This window comes from Neofelis nebulosa, chromosome 12 (genome assembly GCF_028018385.1).
Source record: "Neofelis nebulosa isolate mNeoNeb1 chromosome 12, mNeoNeb1.pri, whole genome shotgun sequence".
In the NCBI taxonomy this organism is placed as follows: Eukaryota; Metazoa; Chordata; class Mammalia; order Carnivora; family Felidae; genus Neofelis; species Neofelis nebulosa.
The window spans coordinates 18,413,769-18,435,461 of record NC_080793.1 but is presented as its reverse complement, the minus strand read 5'-3'; the positions used below and the strand labels follow the sequence as shown (position 1 = coordinate 18,435,461).

Sequence of the window (21,693 nt, the reverse complement as noted above, 5' to 3'; positions counted from 1 at the left end):
GACCCCACAAGTCCCTAGCTATGTGATCTTAGATAAGTTACTTACCTCTGTAAAGCCTCAGGTTTTGCTTTTTAATTTGTGAAATGGGCATAATAGTGCATACTCAAATGTGTTGGGGGGGGTGGAGTGAGAGAACATATATTAATATACATAAAACGCTTAAAAATGCCAGGCATAGATTTGGCACTCAATAGCTGTTGAGTTTTATTCTCCTATTCTATATGTTTGGCTCATAGTATCTGAAATAACTTTTTTTTCCCCTTCCTTTCCAATATCCCCTAGTCTAGACCAAGGTTTATCAGACTTTTTTTTTTTTTTTTTGTAAAGAACTAGAAATGAATGTTTTTGGCTTTGTGTGTCATACTGTATTCTGTGGCTACTACCCAAGCCTGCCGTTGCTGCAGGAAAGCAACAATAGATGATATGTAAACAAACGTGTGGCTAGGTTTCATAAATGTTATTTATAAAAACAGGTGGTGTGCTGGATTTCACCCATGGGTCACAATTTTCCAACTATGACCTGAACTAGCTTTGGAACTTTACAGAACTGGCTTCAAGCTTCTCTGAGACTCTGTGTCCTCATCTATTAAATAGGGATAATAATAGTACTTCCCTCATGAATTGTTGGATGATTAAATGAGATAAAAGCATGTAAAGCCCTCAGCACAGTTTCTGGCATATGATAGGCATCTCATCGATAGTATTATCTTCATCATCCAACAGACCTGCCTCAAGCTGTTCCATGATCTGCCCACATCCACCTTGCCTACTGCAAGAACTTTTCCAGACTCTCTCTGAGTTTCTTTCTCCCACTTTCTAACACTGTTGGAATGTCAATTGTATTATTTGAAAATAAGTCATGCATGAATGTAACATATGCAAGTAATTATAGTTACTTCTGTGACTCCTCAGCTTCATCCACTAGACTGTGAGCTCCTTGAAGGCACAATCTGCATCTGACTCCCCCCTCTGAATCTTGTTCCCTTGCACAGTTATCTGTCACACACTAAGCACCCAAGGAAGGCAAGAAGAGGGCAGCGATGGTGCTACAGTGATGGTGACAGCAGCTGTGATAATGGTGGTGGTGATGGTGGTAATAATGGTGTGGGGGAAGCGGGGGTGATCTTGGCTGACTTCCTTTCAAAGAGCAGTCATTTGGAATTCCCTTCTCGGTGAGAGCCAAGAAGTGTAAATAGAGCAAACAAGTCTTTCTGGCAGAGAGAGTATCTGCTAGAGGGTCAGACAACCACAACAAGACCAAAATTATACATGGCGCTTCCTAGAGCAGCATGAAAAGAAAAAGAAAAAAGAAAAACAAAACAAACAAAACTCAGATGACCGGAAGTCAGGAGACCCAAGCACTAGGAAATAATCATCCATCTATAGAGTATTTCACAGTCTTCAAATTGCTAGCAAAGGGTGTCTTAATTTTTCTGCATGAGAGCCCTCTGGTAAAAGTTACACTATCCATTTTACGGAAGAGGAAACTGAGTCTCAGAGAGATGAAGGGCATCACTGAGGCCAGAAGCCATGCCTAACTGCTTCAAATTCAAAACTGGTGCGTGACTAGAGCAAGCCACTCCTCAAATCTAGGTCTTAGTTCTACTATTTGTGACATAAGAGACTTGATCTGTAAGATGAACAGGATGTGGTTTTAACATCCCTCTCTACTCATAAATGCTGTGTCACTGCAATAAAGTGCAAGATATGTACCTATTTCTCTTCCAAATATTAATTGAAGGAGCAAAACTGTTAATATATCTGGATGGGAAATAAATTGCAGGTCACAGGATGACTCTTCTAACCTCAAAGTATTTCCCTTATTTTCAGGGTAAAAGTCAGCTCTGACCCTACGGCAGCACTGGGAGGTGGAGGACGGGGGGAGGGTGATGAAGTTAGCTCAGAATTCTCATGGTACAGATAAAGTAACAAAGACCACAACAGTAGAAGCATCCATGCCCAATGCCATATAAGAGTCAAGGGCAGAGCCTAGTTCAAGGGCAGAGCCTAGTCCCAATTCTCTAGTTGTCCCAAAGAGAACTCCTAGCCCTAACATGGATAGAGATAGATACAATGCCTAATTTACAAATGAGTACAAGGAAGGTCACCCAGTAGCCAATGGCAGAGATGGGTTTCAAATCAAGCTCTGACTGGCTCTGCACCATGACTCTGTTCTTTCTCCCCCACTCGCAGCCTCTTCTTCTCCTTCACCCAAAGGCTACATTAACAGCCCCACAAAGTCTTATACATTAAGCACTAGCTGTGCTGTGGTTTTGGGCTGTGTAAGGTCATTTAACAGGTGGAGGGAGGAGATTTATATATAAACCAAACTGTCCATCATAAATCATTTTTTTCCTGCTTTCTTTGTTCTAAATCACAGCATGACATCTAATGAAGGGCTCCTTTCCAACTGAGGCACAAGGAATCATCCTATCCTATGTATTTACGGAGACAGATGCAAGGAGACCCCAACCACCAAAGGAGCTGGTGTCCAGTGGTCCCCAGGGCTATTCAGAGCACATCCTAACCTTGGTCCAGAATGAGAGACCAGAACTGCCTTACAGACCTCAGACAAGCCACACCCCCTCTCTGATACTTCCTACCATGCCATAAAATGGGACTCAGAAGTTGCCTGAACACCCCCAAATAATTCAAGGGAGTCAGGGGTTCTTACATAGAAGACTGGTTCCATTCCACATCAGGAGGTCTGTAGGAGAAGGAAATCCTGTTATGCTTTGTGGCACTCCACCTATGACTTCCCTTACCAACAGAATATGGACTCCAGCCAAGTTTATAAAGTGAGAAAATGTTCCTGTATTCCCTCCATTCATGATCTGCCCTTTTGGGTTACCCAGTGATGTCTCCCATGCAAAATACAGATCTTACTCTAGAATGTCATGTCCCTAGCACTTTGGGCATCTGCAAAGTTACAGAGTACTACTTAGAAGAGGAAGTATCAAAGGAAACTTGAAAAAAGGAGGGACCAAGTTGAGATGAACATCACTTTTATCATTAGCATAGAGAATGTTTGTCCATTATATGCAATGTGCCAGGCACCATGCATTCGTTATCTTGTTTGATGCCCATAAAGACCACATTTTACAGATGTGGAAATTGAGGTTTGGAGAAGTCATTCAGCATCACACAGTGAACAGGACATTAGGGCAGGATTCCAACCCAGCCTGAGTAGAGCAACAGAGCCTATACTACCTGATTCCACTCCAACGAAGTTTCTTGCAGGAAACTCAGAAAGAAACTCATTCATCCTCTCTGCCTTTTCAGGTAGGGAAAGAAACACCCAGAAAGGAAAAAAGGACTTTTCCCAGCCTTGCTGTGCCTCAGTGTCAGAGCCCATGCCAAGGTTCTTTTGTGTGTTATGCATGTGTCCTCCACCTCCAGCTGTAGAGAAAAGCAAAGAGATGGAGAAGCCAGGGGAGAAGGATCGATGGGGTCTGGGGAGGCAGAAAAACAGATGACTGCCACAAGGGGAGTGGCTGCCTTCTCATCACACCAGCCTCATTCAATGGCCATATTCCCCTCCCCCAGATCATTTCCAGACCTACAGTCGGCCTTTCCCACCCACTCCTTCCTTAGCCTAGATCTGGAAAAGCCTAACTTACCACAGCCCCTAGACTGTTATGCAACTTTAAAAAAGCCTACCATTGGGGGTTGGGGAGAAGAAACTTGGAGACTTGAGGAAGCCATCTCATCAACCAGCTCTGATGTTTCTGAGCAGGGATGACTAAGAGGAGGAGAGCGTGCGGCTGAGAACACATCACCCCTGCCTGTCCGCCTGCCCAAACTCTTCCCAGGCTCCCCACTACTGGAGGCCAGACTCCTCCCCACCACAGCCTTCCCAGGCCTGCCTGGCCCAGCCCTGCCACTTTTTCCTCGGTGCTGCCCATGGAGCTGCCCCCGAGTCTCGGCCCCTGCCACATGGGTTCTCACTCAGTTTCTCAGGCAAATGGGCCAGTTCATTCTTCAGGCCTTTGCAGGAGTTGGGTCTGCAGTGTTGCATGTGCTCAGGCTCCTCGCCTTCCCCCAAACACAGTCCTCCACATTCACCTTATGCATCCAAGCCCTCTTAGATGTCACTTCCTCAGGGAAGCCTTCCCTAACTCCACAAGACCTCCTACCACACTCTTTCAACCCACTGGCCTGGACTTCCCTTGGTGCTTTGCAGTCCATCTTTCCTTGTATCATTGTTTCATTAATACCCGTCTCGTCCGTGTGAGGATAAAGACCAAGTCTACGCATTACACTCTACTTCTCAGGGCATGACACAGTACTTGGCATATAGTAAGTCCTCAAAAATGGTGAATGAATGAATGAATGAATGAATGACTAGTGCTTCAAGAGTCCCAGATCTCCTATAAGGAGAACAGTGACATCTAGTGACTGCTTTCACACTCTTGGGCTTCTCTGATAACATCCCACCAGTTGGCCTCGAAAACATCTCGCTGGATTTCCGAAGAACCGCATATTTCGCTGATGCCAAGGGAAGCTGGCATAGAATCCAGACATGGGGGAATCTGATTCCTAAGCAAGGAGGAAAGGAACCACCAAGCCTCTTGCTATTGCATGTGCCAAGAACACATCACAAAAGTCCTGGGACTTCGCAAAGATGGTGCCACATCACAGATGAGGAGAGTCTGGCCCAGAAAGGCAGCCACTGGGCCAAGTTTACAGAGCAGTAAATGGGGATGCTCACAGCCTCACCCACCAAGTCCTGGAGAGCAGCTAACCATGATGCTTCATTCATCCACACTGACATAACACTCTTTGGACCATCTTTGGTATTCGGCGGAAGCTATCACAGCCTCCTGAGAGGTCTCCCCCTTTGCACCCTTGCATTTTCACACTCATCTCTCACCCTGAAGCTGGAGGGGTGGAGATATATACATATTGGGCTTTTTTGTTATAGTTATTGTGGAGACCTTTCATGCACAGAATTAGATTATCCACGATGCTTACTTCATGATTCAAGCTCATTATTGCACCACGCATGGTTAGGCTTTATGTATTCATCCAGTTAGTGTTCGTTAATTAGCTAGTTTTAATACTTTAATAAACTCCCACAAATCCACCACCCAAAATGCCAGCTAGGAACTTGATTCCTCCATGTAATGAGGGCTCCCTCAAGCCATTGCCCCGCCTCCCTGACTTAAGACTGCCATCATCCTGAGTCCTATGTTCACCATTTCCTTGGTTCCCTTTTAAAATAGTTTATAACACCTGTATTCATTCCAAAAATGTACTGTATTTGGCGTGTGTGTATCTGTTTTCACTTAAAACAGGGGAGGGGTGCCTGGGTGGCTCAGTTGGTTGAGCATCCAACTTTGGCTCAGGTCATGATCTCACAGTTCATGGGTTTGAGGCCTGCATCGGGCTCTGTGCTGACAGCTCAGAGCCTGGAGCTTGCTTAGGATTCTGTGTCATTCTCTTTCGCTGCTCCCCCACCCCGCCCTCAAAAATAAATAAACATTAAAACATTTTTTTTTTTTTTTAGTTTTGGGACAGAGAGAGACAGAGCATGAACGGGGGAGGGGCAGAGAGAGAGGGAGACACAGAAGCGGAAACAGGCTCCAGCCTCCAAGCCATCAGCCCAGAGCCTGACGCGGGGCTCGAACTCACGGACCGCGAGATCGTGACCTGGCTGAAGTCGGACGCCCAACCGACTGCGCCACCCAGGCGCCCCTAAAACATTTTTTTAAAAACAGGGAAAAGGGTATCATGCTATATAAAATATACTTTTGGGGGGGGTGCGTGGGTGGCTCAGTCGGTTAAGCGTCCATCTTCGGCTCAGGTCATGATCTCACAGTTTGTGAGATTGAGCCCCACGTCAGGCTCTGTGCTGACAGCTCAGATTCTGTGTCTCCCTGCTTCAGATTCTGTGTTTCCCTCTCTCTCTGCCCCTCCCCGCTCATGCTCTGTCTCTCTCACTCTCAAAAATGAATAAATGTTAAAAAAATTTTTTTTAATTATACCTTTGGGACTTCTATTCTTCATTTAATATTATGTTTGTTCATCTCATATCAAGTGTCAGTATAATCCATTTGTTTTGTCTGCTGTAGAGCATTCCACTGTATGCATATTCCATTATACACTTATTTAACTGCTCTCCCACTGAGGGGTCTTCTGCGTCATTTCCAGAGGGCTCTTTCTGCTGCACAAACCTAACCTATCTAATCCTTCCTGCATATCCTAAGCATCTCACTGCCCTCCAGACAGGTCCAAATTCTATGTGCTAGTTTTCTATAACCTGTATGATCAGGCTCCTTCTGACCTCTCTAGCCTCATTGTGCTTTCCTTTTATCTCTTGATCTTAGTCACGGGGGATGTCTTCCAGTCTTCGTATGGATCATGTTCTTTTCTGCATCTGGTCATCTACCTAATGCTTTCCCCACCTCCTTACTCTGATCCCCTCTCTGTCCTCTATGAAGCCCTACCTGACCACGTACCACCCTCTAGCACTCAGTCCAATAGAATGCTATGGTGGGAACGCACAATCCATAGCATCCTATTGGTGGTGGTCAGGGATCTACCAGAGTATCTTCTTTGGAGGTGCAGGGCCGGCTATCTGGGAGTTGCTGCAGAGGGAAGCATGGGGACCAAGTAGAGATGCTTTAACCACTTTCCTCTTCCTAAGTGAAGGTGTGGCATCACTATTCCTGGTTTTTAGGAATTGGGGTTCCTGAAAGATTGCATTTAGAGAAACTATTCATTAATACACTTTTGCAAACCAGTGAACCATTTATATGGTCTCTTCAAGCCCAGGCATACTGTAATGGAAAATGAGAGATGCAGAAAGAGGAAAAAGAGGAGATAGAACTTCGTGACTAAATACACGGGCTCTGAAACAGACTAACTTTGACCAAATCACTAAACATCTTCGAGGTTTCCTTACTTGTAAAGTGGGCATGACGTTAGGATGAACCACATGGAATTACCATTTTTATAAATTAAAAAATGATCCACAGTTGGTAATTTCATATGAATCACACCAACATTTATATGTATTCCATAGATCTGGAGGGAAGATTAAATGAGATAATCCAAGTATAGCACTGAGGCAGAGACTGTCAGGTTTTCAACAAACCCATATATCTTCTTCTCCTAGGCAAACAGATAGAATAGATTTCCCTGTTTTTGTTTGCAGACAGGTGTGTCCAATGGCTGAGTTCTAGCCAAGGGAGTGGAACTGAAATGATATTTGTTACTTTCAGGCTTGGCCCATTTCAACTTCTCATGTATGATCCTCCATGTTCTTTCTTCTTCCACAGCAACTGTGGAAGCATCAGGTTGATGGAGCACAAGACAGAACAAGGTGGGTCTCTGAACCATTTCTCAGAGTAAAGCCACTCATCATCAGAAACATTTATCTGGGACTCTGCACAAACAAGCGATAACTTCTATTGTCTTAAGCCATTGAGATTTGAGGATTTGTTGGTAATAGCAGCTATATATGCACTTAAACCATGGTAAGGAATCAATAAATGCCAGTCATCACCATGGTGATGATGACAAGACAATCCCAGTGGACAAAGGGCCTACAAGGGCAGGAGACAGGAAGATGGATACTTAAATGTGACGCGATGGCTGTGTCAGGGGAGCTCACCTCCTTGGTACCATTGTCTTGGATGAGGGTATACAGTGGTACCACACGGTTGATTTCCAGCAGCACTGGCGTGGGGCTCAGCTGCTCCTTGCCCGGCCGGCGGCAAAGGTGGCAGGTAGAGGGACAGCGGCCTTTCTCCTCACAGCGGATCTCCACACCTGAGATGAGCTGGTCATCTGACAGCATTTGCGCCGTCAGCAGACCTGAGAGGTAAGTGATGAAGGGCATGGACTTGAGTTCCTTCTTGCTGCCCAGCTCTGTGGTCTCTGGAGAGGAAAGAGAAATTCAATATTGTTCAAAAGGTCAGTCTCTTGAACCCATAGGTCCAATGTGCTAAGGAGGAAAGGAAACCCATAGGGTCCAATGTGCTAAGGAGGAGGTATCCACTGGAAAGGAAAAAAACAGATGGTAGAGTGGTTTGCTCATGATGCCTTGGAAAGCACACCTGCTTGAGGACTCAAGGTGTCAGAATGGTATCTTGTTTTATAATTCACGTTAAATAGCTCCTTACTTTCTCTGGGCCTCACTTTCTCCATATTGGAAGTTGGTTGCTTAGACAAGAGGATTCTCCAAGGGCCCTGTAAGATGTAAATATCCAAAGAAATTTTTCCCAACAGGAAATTCCTGTCTACTGTCAATTTACATAAATTTTACCTTTCTTTTGAGAACTGGCTCCAGTCCTGTATTTTCCATGAAGTTTCATGTAATGGCGGAAACATAAGCTGGAGTCCAATCAATTTCCATTTAAATCCCTATTCTGTTTGAAAATAGCAAGGGGTCTTGGGAAGGTCTCTTAATACCTAAGCGCCTTTGGAGATTAATTCTGTAAAATGGGGTTATAACGTTAACTGAAACAGTGATGAGTGGTAAATGAGATAGAAGGAGGTGGACCTGCCTGGAAAAGAAATGATTGCCCCTTTCTTTCTGTGCTCCTCTGGTCCCTTGTTCAAATTTCTTTTCCTATCTTCTTCATGCGCACGCTGAGATCTAATTACATATGCTCCATTCTGGGCTGTCTCTCTTGATCTGTGCAGTTAGCATTTCCCACCTCTGTGCTTCTGCCCACTTTCTCCGCTGCCTCTCCAAACATTTACCACCCATCCATGCTCCATTTCAATATCCCCTTTTTGGGAAATCTTTTCTCCTTGCTCTAGCCCTTCTTCTCCAAAGAAGCATTTCTGTTGATAAGGCTTTTTCTTGTTAAAGCTCATTTTCTCATCTCATTTTCTGCTGACCTCACCAACCATATTATCGGCTCTTGGAGACGGGACCATGTCTCCCACTCCTGCCTCCCGCACCCTGTCCGCTTCAGTGTCCAGCACGGCACTAGGGATATACTTAAGACTTCATCAAAGAGGAAGATTATGGAATCTGAATGGCTAGAATGACATCCATGATCTAGTCAGGAGGCTCCAAAATCCTTCAGAGGAATTCTTATGGATCCCAAGAAGCATCTCAACAGATGCTTGCAAAGGACAAAAGGGAAACTGGGCAGGTGGCACTCTAAACCCCACCTCTCGGCTTCCATTAGAGCAGTGCCACTTGTATCTCTCCTATAGACTGGCCTTCTACATAAGACTTCATAAGAAGAGAGTGGTCTACAGCCATGCCAAAAAGCTTGAAAAAGTAAAGTAATTGGTACAACCCAGGGAGTTCCATTTACATCAGAGACTTTGTGAATGGTGTTCTCAAACTTAGATGCATAATCTGAGTGGCAAAACAGGATAGCTCTGTAAGTCATAAGGGACAGGGCTTGGTCCAGACGGCAGTTTCTTCTAAGCCTGGTAAAGTGAAGGCAGGCTCCTGCCTCAGTGGAAACAGGGGCCCTGGGCACCAAGGCCTGAGAGAAAAAGTAGGGATGTCTCCTGCTCTTGCTCTTGGCCTGCAGTGACATGCAGCGGCGATCTGGAAATGGGCTTGTGAACGAGAAATCAAAATAAATGCAGCCTTCATTCATTACTCTCTGGGCCCTCGGGCCTGGGATCTGGGCTCCACCTTTTGTGTCTGGCTGTCAGCAAATGCTTATGAGCATCAGATCAAAGACTCTGAGGGAGGAAGACAAGGCAAATTCCAGCTAACCAATCCTTCAGAGGGATTAAAGAAGGGTAGTTACTAAGATAAACAAAACAAAGCTGTGAAGAAGGCATCTCAGCAGCTGGGCAGACAGAGACAGTCTTAAGTACAGACAAGTCGAAAGAAGATGATGATGATGATGACTTCTGGAAGTGGAGGCCAGAAGGAATAGTTTTGGAGAAGGGTAACTTCAAACTTTGGAGAGAATAACCATTGAGGGGAGAAGGTCAGAGAGCAGTCAGAGCTGTCAGGACACTAGCGAGACAGTTAGCCCACACTCGGATCCAGAGGTCAGCAAACTATGGTCCATGGGTCAAATCCACACCTCAGCCTTTTTTTTTTTTTTTTCATTTTTGTAAATAAAGTTTTATTGGAACACAGGTACCCTCATTCATTTATATATTGTGTATGGCTACAATGGCCCAATTGAGTAGGTGCAACCAGGACACTATGCCCCACGAATTCTGAAATATTTACTATCTGATCCTTTACAGATTAAGTTTGGGAACCTCTGCTCCAGTCCTAGGTTATAGCTGGGGAAACCGAGTCTCAGAAAGAGAATCTACCTTTGGTCACACAAGAATGTGGCAGTATAATGGTAACATTGGAATCAATTAGGCCATCAATACACTTACACTGTGAATCTCCAATGAGAAAAAAATAGTGAGGCACCTTTTCTCCATAAAACATCTTTCAAAAAACTATTGAAAAAATATACATTTGAAAATGGTAATCTGGTATAACCCTCCCATTTTAAACAAGGGGAAACTGTGTCCCAAAGAAAGACTCACCAAGTTCACACTCTGAGTTTGGGTTCCTTTCGGTCTCTTCTGTTAACCAGTTCATCACTTAAACTACTACTTTTATCTTGTATTTTAAACCATAGATGGCCCACCCCTCATAGCACCTTGCCACATGCACATAATTTAACTATGAAGGAAATAAGGTGTTGGAAGTAAAAATTCCCTTGATCAAACATTCATAGCCACTGGGTTAAAGATATAACTATCCATTTAACAACAAAACAAGCTATAGGTCTTTGCTGGTCTGTTTTTTCCAATAAATCTCTTTCATCTTTTTTTTTTTTTTTCAATCTATCAATCCTACAGGTGGGGTTAAAAGCCCACGGTCTAGACTAACAGTTGCACTACAGTAGCAATATAGAATTCCTAGTTGAACATAGAAGCTGGTTTTGCAAAAGGAGGGTCCTTGAGTATCACCTGGTCCAACCCCATTGTTCAACAAATGAAGAACTTGAGACCTAAACAGAGAAAGAGATTTACCTCTATATTCCATGCACATTTATTAACAATGATCCTTTTTGTAAAGATCGCTTCATGCCTAAGTTATGATCTGGATGAAAGTTACAACAGGGAAGACCATTAACCATTCCATTAATTATTCCTCTGTAGACATGGCAATTGTGAAATCTAATTATTTCTGATCCAACCTCACTCTGTGGCTAAAGTCATCTTTAGTTCAAGTGCCAGTTTTTCAGAAAAGCCTTCCCTGAACTCCATCCCCATGCCATCAACCTACATAGGGTTTCCTATTAAAGATTCTTGTAGCATCCTGTTCTATCCATCACCTCTTAATGCGTCCAGACTATAAACTCCATGAGGACAAAGACCGTATTAGTTTTGCTGATTCCCATACCCACTTCACATAGAACGTGAAACACTTCAGGTTTTCAGTAATATTTTCAATAAATATTTGTTGAATATGTATTTATAGACCCTGATCACTGTACTATCTTATCAAAGCACTGATAAGTCGAAGAACGAAGATCTGTGCATGTCATGACTAACAGTTAATTGATGGCTTGTAATCAAGTGGCAACCTCTTCCCAAAGCAAAATTAGCTTTCTCAGTTGGAAGGTTTATGGATGAATAGCTGATCAATTTGCCAGTTGCTCTGACCTCCCCTGGGTTTTCACATAGGCCCTTGCCATTGATGGGATGGGAGAGTTCACTTAAAACAGCCTGTCTCTAACAGGCAAGGATCAAGAGCATTTTTGAAGAGACTTATCCTCTGTTCACATTTCCCATCCCTCTGAACAATGCTTCCAAAATAGGATCATGTCTGGTTTCAAGCCCAATTCAGTTCCAATGACACTACAACCCATTCATTTGAGAACCTGCCAACTGAACTCTCTTTTTTCTCCTCCCAAATTCCTGCTGGGTCTAATTTTGTTGCCACCAAAAAAAAAAAAAAAAAAAAAAAAAAAAAAAGAAAGCAGCAGCCTCAGTTGAAGTGACAAGTCCTTGTTGGGAGGACAGCCAGGGCTTTCCGGCAGGAGGCGATGGCACTGCTTGCCCTCATCCAGAAAACAAAACAAAGGCAGCAGACGAAGGGCTCCGGGGAGAGCCAAAGCCGTGCGAATGTTTGTTCAATATTCGGCCACAGCGCAGGGCGCTGCCTCCCAAGTCAGACAGGCTTGCTTTGGCAATAGGCTTGCACTTGAAGCATTTAAAGGCTCCACAGGGACCAGAGGGGCTCAAATTAGAAACGTTAAGGGTGGGGGGAAGAGGGTGAGACTTTTATATCATAAAGAATGGCCTTTATTACAGCAATGGCCTCCCAGGAATTGCTGAAATGGGATCATTTCTTAGGCGGAGTTACTGTCTCCTGTTGGAGGAAAGCAATTGCTCTGAGGCCTGACTCAAGGACCCACACAAATATCCTGAACAAAGGGAAAGTAGCCAGCCGAAAGGCCATCGGCAAGGCCTGTGCTTGTGCGTTGTGCAATCCAAACTCCCCAGCCGAACAGTCAAGGTCACGCATTGTCAGTGTGCCCTTCGTAAGTCACGGCACCGACCTGACTGAATGAGTTCTTGGGAGGATCAACGACGATGCCTGGCAAATGTTAAGCTCTCAGTCTGTATTAGTCGTTGTTGTTGCTGCTGCTGCTGCTGTGGTTGTTATAATTCTTACCGCTGCTGCTGCTGCTCACAGGATGTTACAATTGCAATTTCTACGGAGACACCAAGATAGAATAGAAATGAAATCCCAAAGCCGAGCCCCAATATGCAGGATTTACAAAGAAGATGGATCCTAGTTTCAGAACTCCAGAATCCTCCGCCAGAACAAGGAAATAAAACAAGGTCAGAGAATAGACGGGAAGGATTTAGGAGAGATTTGTTTTAGACAGGCTATTACCTGACGTTTAGAGTCTCCAGCACCCCAGGTGAGAGATATGTGGAGCACGGTACCTTTTCATCCCATTTTGTAAGAAGGATCCTCAAGAGTGCCTCTTGGAGAACTTGGTAGGTGCTCCCTACAACTGGGGAGATAGTGGACTAGAGTCTTACGCCACCTGCAAAAACTCTACTGACCTGTGGCAACACCACAGGCGGGCGGGGGTGGGGGGGGCGCGGCGCAGGCTACACGGGGATGAGGCCCAAATCCCAGAGGCTGCCAAAGTGAAAATGTTCCAGTCTTTCCCCTGTACCAGGTGTGAGTCACATAGGAGAAAGAGAGACCTGGAACGGTTGGTTCTAAGTCCTACCCGAGAGGAATTCTAACAGAGATTGAGGGGTTCACCCCAGTGAGAGTCCCTATGAGATAGGCCACTAGAGAAACACAGGTGGAGGGAGAACAGTAGCAGGCAGCCTGAGAGAAAATGCATCATCCCAGGTCTTGGGGAAAGCTCCTGAAGAAGCCCCCAAGAGAAAGGGCTAGCTTTAAAAACTGTCAAGATCACTGTTTCCGATTCTGTGTCTCCCTCTCTCTCTGCCCCTCCCCCGTTCATGCTCTGTCTCTCTCTGTCCCAAAAATAAATAAAAAACGTTGAAAAAAAAATTAAAAAAAAAAAAAAACTGTCAAGATCGGAGAACACAGAGCCATATTACAAGGGTACCAGGGTAAGGATGACCTTCCTAATCCTTACCATTTCCTCCCTCTGCTTTGACCATGGAGGGAGAGGAAAGAGAAATGTGAGGTAGAAAAACAGAATGAAGGCCAATCTTGCCCCACCTCTTAATGCCCCCACCATTGGGGAGGGCAAGGAGATGTGATATGTCAGATTTAGAGATCTGATTAAAATTCTCAGACTGGACAGCCTAATTCCCGACTGGAAACTGTGTTAGCAGCTCAAAACATCTATATCACCGTCTGGCCCATAAAAGTGAGAACAGATTAGATGTGCCCTGCTAAAATCTTCATCTAGGAGCAGAGGAAGATTATCCCGCTGAATACATTAAAAGGATCGTGAGAAGCAAGTCACATGTATACTTTAGAACGTACATATATTCATAAACTGTATTGTGAATTTTCTCCATTTATATTATCAACCGAACCATTTACATCATCTTCATTAGAGTGCTTATCACATTTTTAATTTTAGTTAATATGCTAGTTCAATTAATAACTGTGTCCCCAACTAAACTACAAGCTCCATAAAAGCGAGGACCACAGCCTTAGTGACTACTTGCATCCCAGCACAGAGTTCACTGTCTGACGTAGTATAGGTGGCTTACAGGTTAAGTATCTGCATAAATGAAGGTAATCTGACCCTCTTTCCCTTTAATCGCTTCCATTCCTATAACACTTGTGAGACTTTAAGCTCGCTGTCTCAACTTACCACCATAGTTCCAAAGGCAGATGGTCTTAACCTTACTTTATTAAGGTACAAAGAATAGCTCAGAGAGACAAAGTAATTTGCCCAAAGCCAATTAAAGTTAGTAACTAGCCTAGCCTTTTTTTTTTTTTTTTTTTTTTTTTTTTTTTTTTTTTTTTTTTTTAGCAGGGGCGCCTCGGTGGCTCAGTGGTTAAGCGTCTGACTTCGACTCAGGTCATGATCTCATGGTTGGTGGGTTCAAGCTCCATGTCAGGCTCTGTGCTGACAGCTTAGAGCCTGGAAGCTGCTTCAGATTCTGTGTCTCCCTCTCTGCCCCTCCCCCACTAGTTTGCACGTGCACACACGCATTCTCTCTCTCAAATAAAAGTTAAAAAAAAAAAACATTAAAAACTAAAGTTTACTCACTTATCTTGAGAGAGAGAGAGAGGGAGGGAGGGGAAGAGAGAGATCAAATCCCAAGCAAGCTCCACACAATCAGTGAAGATCCCAACACGAGGCTCAAACCCATGAACCGTGAGATCATGACCTGAGCTAAAACCAAGAGTAGGCTGCTTCACCAGCTGAACCACCCAGCGCCCCTAGCCTAACTTTTTGTACTGGTCCTCCTACTCCTGCCATTGTCTATGCTTCCCCTCCCCAAATCTTGTAGCACTAACTCTCACTCTTGCACAACGAGTCTGCTGAAAACACTTGGGCCTTCTCTGTTGCTGTTATGCCCAGACAACACCGCCAGGCTCCCTCACCTCTTTCCATGGACTAAAGCATCTCACGGGTAAAAGGTAGTTTAAAGGTCACCTGGTCAGAAATCCCATCTGATGTTCCATTCACCACCAAATCATTCTCTTCTTTTTGGAAACTTTTAATGATGTAAAGCTCATTATCTTTTTAGGCTTCCAGTTACATTATGGGACAGCTCTGTTAAATCTAGATGGCTTCCCACCCAGGAACTGCATTCTTCATCCTAAGCATCAGACCCAGACCCAGAGGTATGCACTTTATGCTATTAGGACACCCTATCGAAGGTCCTCAAGCCTGTCCCCTCCTTGGGGGTCATGCTAAGATTAACAAACGAACTAGGTGGAGGAACCGTGGGCATTCCCGAGTGGCTTCTGATAAGGTATAAGTGTCTCAGTGAGTTTGAGTATGTGTATGTGAGTATGTGCACCCGTGTGCATATTTAAGGAATGGAAGGGAAGGCAGGTCTACAAAACTGCCAAATCCTAGGAAAACTGATCTCCTGATCTGACCTAATTCACAGCTTCTTCCCAAAATATACAACAATCAGCCCATTTGCAGAGGGCAGCTATAGCACACAGACTTGCTTGGGTGTGAATTCCACCTCTTCCATTTCCAGGTGGGGGACCTTGGACAAGTCAGTTAACCTCTCTGAGGCTCCATGTTCTCGCCTGTAAAATGTTGATACTGTTAGTACCTAAATCTTGGAATATTCGGAGGATCAATGCGAAACAGAACCCGATGAGGAATTTACAAATTCTAGGGTGTCCGGAGCATCGTCAGAGTTATTTTTGTCCCAGCCCTTGGCCTTCACCTCAGCGTTATTCAGTTCTTGTTCAAGTCTGGATCTGTAAAGCTTCCCTTGTAACCTGCAGCGCTTTAACCACACTGTCAGGAATTTCTCCCCAAACCACCCACTTCCTACCTAGTGGAACACAGCAGACAAAGGTAGAATTGAACACTTAAGTCCAAAGCTACTGAGTTAGATTCCCTGATTTAGGATCCTTCTGGGCAAGTCACTACCTCTCCAACCTTGGTGTTCCTCGCTTGTAAAATGGGAACACTAATTCCTGACTGAACTGCTCTGAGCGTCAATTAAGAGATGCAGCCCCAGCAGATTTACACCGATGATATCATATGGCTCTTCCTAACATACTACAAATTAAGAACAGTTGCCCCCTTTTATAGATAAGGAGACTGAGGCTCAGAGTGACACAGTATAACCTCACAAGAAGATACCTGTTTCAAGTGAAAGCAGTAACATCTCTGAGGAAGCAGTTAAATCTGAGGAAAATACTCTCTGCAAGGCAAGGAGGGCCAGCCCTATACACTGCCCAGTACCCAATATCCCAGTAGTGGCTAATGTCGCTTAATGTTTGTTTGCAAATTAGAATCCTTCAATTTTTTTTTTTTTTTTTCCAAGTACTAAAATTCCTGTGTGGTTCTGCTGTCCTAAAGAAATTAATGGGCAGAGTGAAGAATCCCAGTACAGTTCAGTGGACCCCAAAGTGGGTCTTTCCACAGTCCAAGGTGTGCTCAGGCTTCCTCTACCCCTCCTGGAAGGGAACAGTCAGTATTGAAGCTTATCATTTACTCCTGCCTGTAGTGGGACAAGACGGGCCCTGGCCAGTAAAGGGAGGCTGGAGAAAAAGGTCATCTGTGATCTCCTGCTGCCCTCTAGTGCCTGCTTAAGATGATTGCTCTTGGGAAAAATGTGTTCTTCCATGCCAAAGAATGATTGCTGTGTGCAAAGCAACTTGCTAGGAGCTGAGGACAGCAGGTAAAACAGTAAAGCCTTGGCTAAAATACAAGGAAGCCTAGTGTAATGACCGTAAGGCAAGCATTTGCTTAGAAGGCCTATTTGTCAGGTTTGCAGCCAGGCAACGGGGGGCAAGGGAGCTGAGGGGTGAAATTATGAGGAACGATTTGTTTCAATCCCAGCAGTACCCAAATATAGAAATTGTACTGAGTGTATCCACTAAGGAGAAAAAGCCAGAGAGAGGGAAAGAAGACACGTGGGAAAGATCATCAATGGAGCAGAATCCTATAGGAACCAGGCAGAGATAAACTCTCAGGGAGTACAGGAAAGGATGTGATCCGAATATAAGACAAATGTAAGTTGGAATTTTATCATGAGGCTAGGGCCTCTGGGCACAGCTGTGCGAGTTGTGCACACATGTGACAGTAACAAGGCAAGGGGGTGAGTAGGATCTGAATCCAGACTCAGCCCCACTAGCTGTGCCTGTGCCCACCGGATTGAATCCAAGTAGAAGAGCACTATTTCCTGATTTCTATAAAAGCTAAGTCATGGGCTAGCCGAGGCCTTGCATGGAACCATGAACATGCTGTCAGAGCCTCTGCTCTATTATGTTTAAAGTAAGGCTAGTCTCACCGACGGCACAAAGTTGTTAGAATCTGAGATAATGTATGCCCATGCCACCCAAGAAATTTCAGTTCTTATTGTTAGTACTATTATTATAACAAACTAGTTTTATTTTTAAGAGATGATGGGATAAGTCCTTCAAGAAAGGGAAAGGGTAGAAAGGAAATTCACATTTCCTGAGCTTCCCTTATTTTTTGCCAAGCACAAGACATTATGAATCTCACTGGCTCCTCGTGACAGTGCTTTTGGACTAGGGAGTATTACAATTGTCACAACCATATTTTACAAGTGAGAAAACAGAAGTTCTGAGAGGTGACAGACTGCAGCCAAAGGCTATTAGGCATTCAGGGCAACTCTAAAGCCCATTTTCTCGCCAATGTAGCACAGAGGCATCATTAAGAGGAGGCCTGTCCTCTCCTACCTGAGATCCCATTCTCCCTGTTTCTTAAAAACTCTTGGGGCGCCTGGGTGGCGCAGTCGGTTAAGCGTCCGACTTCAGCCAGGTCACGATCTCGCGGTCCGTGAGTTCGAGCCCCGCGTCGGGCTCTGGGCTGATGGCTCGGAGCCTGGAGCCTGTTTCCGATTCTGTGTCTCCCTCTCTCTCTGCCCCTCCCCTGTTCATGCTCTGTCTCTGTCTGTCCCAAAAATAAATAAAAAACATTAAAAAAAAAAATTTAAAAAAAAAAAACTCTGCTCAAAACTTACCCCCTTCAAGGAAGCATTCCAAGATTAGTTAATCCCCAATCCTTTCTCCTCCCAGTAGCTTCTTAGGCTAGGGGTCAAGGATGAAATGCTCAGAAGGTATCATTCCTGGATAAGGCTTAGGGAATGGAGGTCTCTGGAATGCTAGTAACCTGCTTCAGACAGAGACTCCCAGATCATGCTGCTTGGAAATGACCTTGAAGCAGGAGAGCAGGCTGACAAGACATACCTGGTCACCCTGCAGCCAGCAGGAGGTTGCCAGATTTGAACATCAAGGAGGGTGTGACCCTGAAGTAGGGTCATTTGGAAGCTCTGGTGTGAAGGGCTATCAGAAAACAAACTTCTACTCTCTGGCCACTTTCCCAGGAGGTTACAGGCTTGTGACTACACTTCTAACTCTTTCCCCTGAAATCTTAATACTCAGGTTAAAAGGTCATCTTTAAACATGCTGACAGGCAATAGTTTTGGAGAACAGATTCAAGGTGAGTTACTTCTCCCTTTAGCATCCCTCTTCCCTGTAAGTGTGCTGCTAGGGATAAGGAGAGGGTCTAATGAGCCCACCCATCAAAAAATAAAATAAAAATAAAGGGCTAAGACCATTAAAGATTCCTTCTCATATTGCTGAGGGAAGCAGTAAAATTAACATTAATAATAGCTATGGGGCTCCTGGGTGGCTCATTCTGTTGAGTGTCCAACTCTTGATTTCGGCTCAGGTCATGATCCCAGGGTCATGGGTCAAGCCCCATGTTGGGTTCCGCACTGAGCATGGAACCTGCTTAAGATTCTTTCTTTCTCTCTCTCTCTCTCTCTCTCTCTCTCTCTCTCTCTCTCCCTCTGCCCTTCTCCTCCCCTCATGCTCTCTCTCAAATTAAAAAAAAAAAATTAGGGGCACCTGGGTGCCTCAGTCGGTTGAGCATCCGACTTGGGCTCAGGTCATGATCTCGCAGTCTGTGAGTTCCAGCCTCGCGTCGGGCTCTGTGCTGAGAGCTCAGAGCCTGGAGTCTGTTTCCGATTCTGAGTGTGTGTGTCTCTCTCTCTCTGCCTCTCCCCTGTATCTCCCTCTCTCTCTCTCTGCCACTCCCCCACTCATGCTCTGTCTCTTAATGTCTCAAAAATAAAGATAAGTATTAAAAACAATTTAAAAAAAATTAAATAGTAGCTATGATTTTACAGGGACATATCACAGCTCAGATGTTCTGTCATTTACTATGTGTACATTGTCTCCTGTGGTCTGTAAAAATCCTAACAGTGAGAAGTAGGTTTTGTTATCGCTTTTTAAAAGATGAAGAAATGGAGGCCCACAGAGAAGAAATCAATGGTTGGAGTGAACTGGATTTGCAGCCACTTTGACTGGTTTTACTTACTCTAAGCATCTTTCACTATTGTAAGCTGTGTCCAATCTGCTAGACCACTGGAGATTCAAGGCGAGGCAGTTATAAATTCTGAAAATTGAATGTGTAATTTCTGTTACTTCTGCCCATTACATCATAGTGATTAACAATAAAAACCTTAGCATAAGAATCTATGGACAATCAGTAGGTAATTGGTTGAAAAATTATGGTGTATCCAGACGGTGGAGTCTATTTACTTAAAAAGGGAATTAGGACAATCTTTATATGTGATATGGAGTAATCACAAATATATTTTATTAAATGGAAAAAGCAAAGTGCAGAACAGTGTTTATAGTGCTTTCTTTTGTACAAGAAAGGAACATAAATATATATATTATATAAATATGGGATTTATATAATATGTATATATGACCTATATACAGATTAGATAGATTTTTCAATAAGTAACACTTAAACAATCAACTCAAACTAAAAAAAAAAAAAAAAAAAAAAAAGGTAAACCAAGGGGGAGCAAGGAAATAGGGCCAAGGGGACAAGGATAGAAGCCAAAGTTTTTTGAATATATCTTTTTTTTTTAAATAAGTTTTAGCTTTGGAATCATGTAAAATTATTATATAATTTTTAAGTTAAAAAAGATAAAAACAATCTCTGCAAATTAAATGCAAACTGAAATATATATATATATATATATATATATATATATATATATATACCACAGAAACAATAATTATTTTAAGTGGCTTTTAAAATGCAGAAATTTTGATTTCATGTTTAATGAGAAATATTCCAAAGGAAAAAAAAAATCTGCAAATAGAGCTTAAACTAAGATTTATTGCTAGCTATAGTATTGGTATTGTTATTTTGTTATTTATTTGCTATAGCAAATAAATAAGCCATTACATTACCATCATTAGGAATGAACATTATAAGCAGAAGAAGCAACTACTTCAGGTAAAGAGTCAAAGAAGGTGAGAAAAATTCTGTACACTGAAATTTTCACTGGAAATCATATAAACTTATGATTTATTTTTATCTTTTACAAAATAAGCATTTCATAGTTGTCTCCACTGAAAAGACCTAGAAATGATGACAGCTAATAGCAATGAATATCCCTACTGCCTAGACTCTTGTTTTGAAATACCATTGCCCACTAAAAGAAACAAAAGATTCTTGGAAAAATTCCTTACTCCAGCTCTGGAAGAGGTATGATACAAGCTGTGCCTGGGACATCTTGCCATGCCAAAAAGCAGGATCTGCCAAAGGCTGATGTGGTCATTTCAAAAGGACATAGAAACCCATCTAGAGGGGCTCACACTGGCCTAACATTGATTGAATAAACTGAACATCAAAGAGAATAATGACTGAAATTGATTGAAATGGATCAAATAAATAAGTTTCCTGTAATTCATAGTGTACTTCAAACCAAAACCAAAGCCAAAGCCAAAACCAAAAAGCAAACAAAGCCTATTGATCACCATTGGGAATGGCTAGGACACTAGGTCATTATCTGAAAATTGATAAAGGAATCCAGTAATAATCAAGTTTTATTGCATGAACTGGATTTCAGGGTAAGTACGCTTTTCTTTATCGCAATACTGCCAGTAACAAAAGGTTGGAAGAATGACAGAATTACAAAATTGCCATTTTGTAAGCTCTAATAAAACAAGAGATCTGGACAGCTCTCATCAATTAATCCTAAAATCATTAGCAGAAAGGATGATGGGAAAATGTCTAATCAGTGTATAAGAATTATACCGCCTAACCTGCTGATCAATCATAATATCACTAAAAGTAGTAAACCAGACAATTAAGTACCTTTGATACGATGCCAGAGGAAGCACACAGCATGGCCTGTATGATGGCATTCCTTAGGTCCATGGATAAAATTTAAGAGTCTGTGAACTTGTTTAGGGGAAAAAAGACATCTTTATTTTAAGTATCCTATAAAGGCAATTTAGCATTTTCTTAAATTATGAATGAAGGCAACAAACTATAGTAGTGTACCACTTCCTATGATTTTGACAATCAAATTCACATATATTTCTATCACATTACAGTTTTTAAAATACAGGTATTTCCAAATACTTACATTCAGTACTACTTAGAAATTATAAGTTATTAGACTCTCCACTACATCTTGTTGTTAATAAAGAAGCACACATAACATTACACTACTGACTTTTTTTTATATTTTGGTAACTATATCTGATATCATGTCTTTCTTACATAGTTTCTATGAATTTAATTTTAT

The 21,693-nt window shown here is 43.1% G+C and overlaps 1 protein-coding gene across 4 annotated transcripts in view; it reads right to left on the bottom strand.

Moving 5' to 3' along the window:
- Positions 1 to 21,693, bottom strand: part of ASTN2 (astrotactin 2) — an 885,184-nt gene that overhangs the window by 179,457 nt on the left and 684,034 nt on the right. For all 4 annotated transcript variants that reach the window (XM_058694362.1, XM_058694365.1, XM_058694363.1 and 1 more), the window contains one exon: positions 7,619 to 7,884. In XM_058694362.1, coding sequence (XP_058550345.1) covers positions 7,619 to 7,884 — 266 coding nt within the window. The remainder of the gene's footprint in view (positions 1 to 7,618; positions 7,885 to 21,693) is intronic.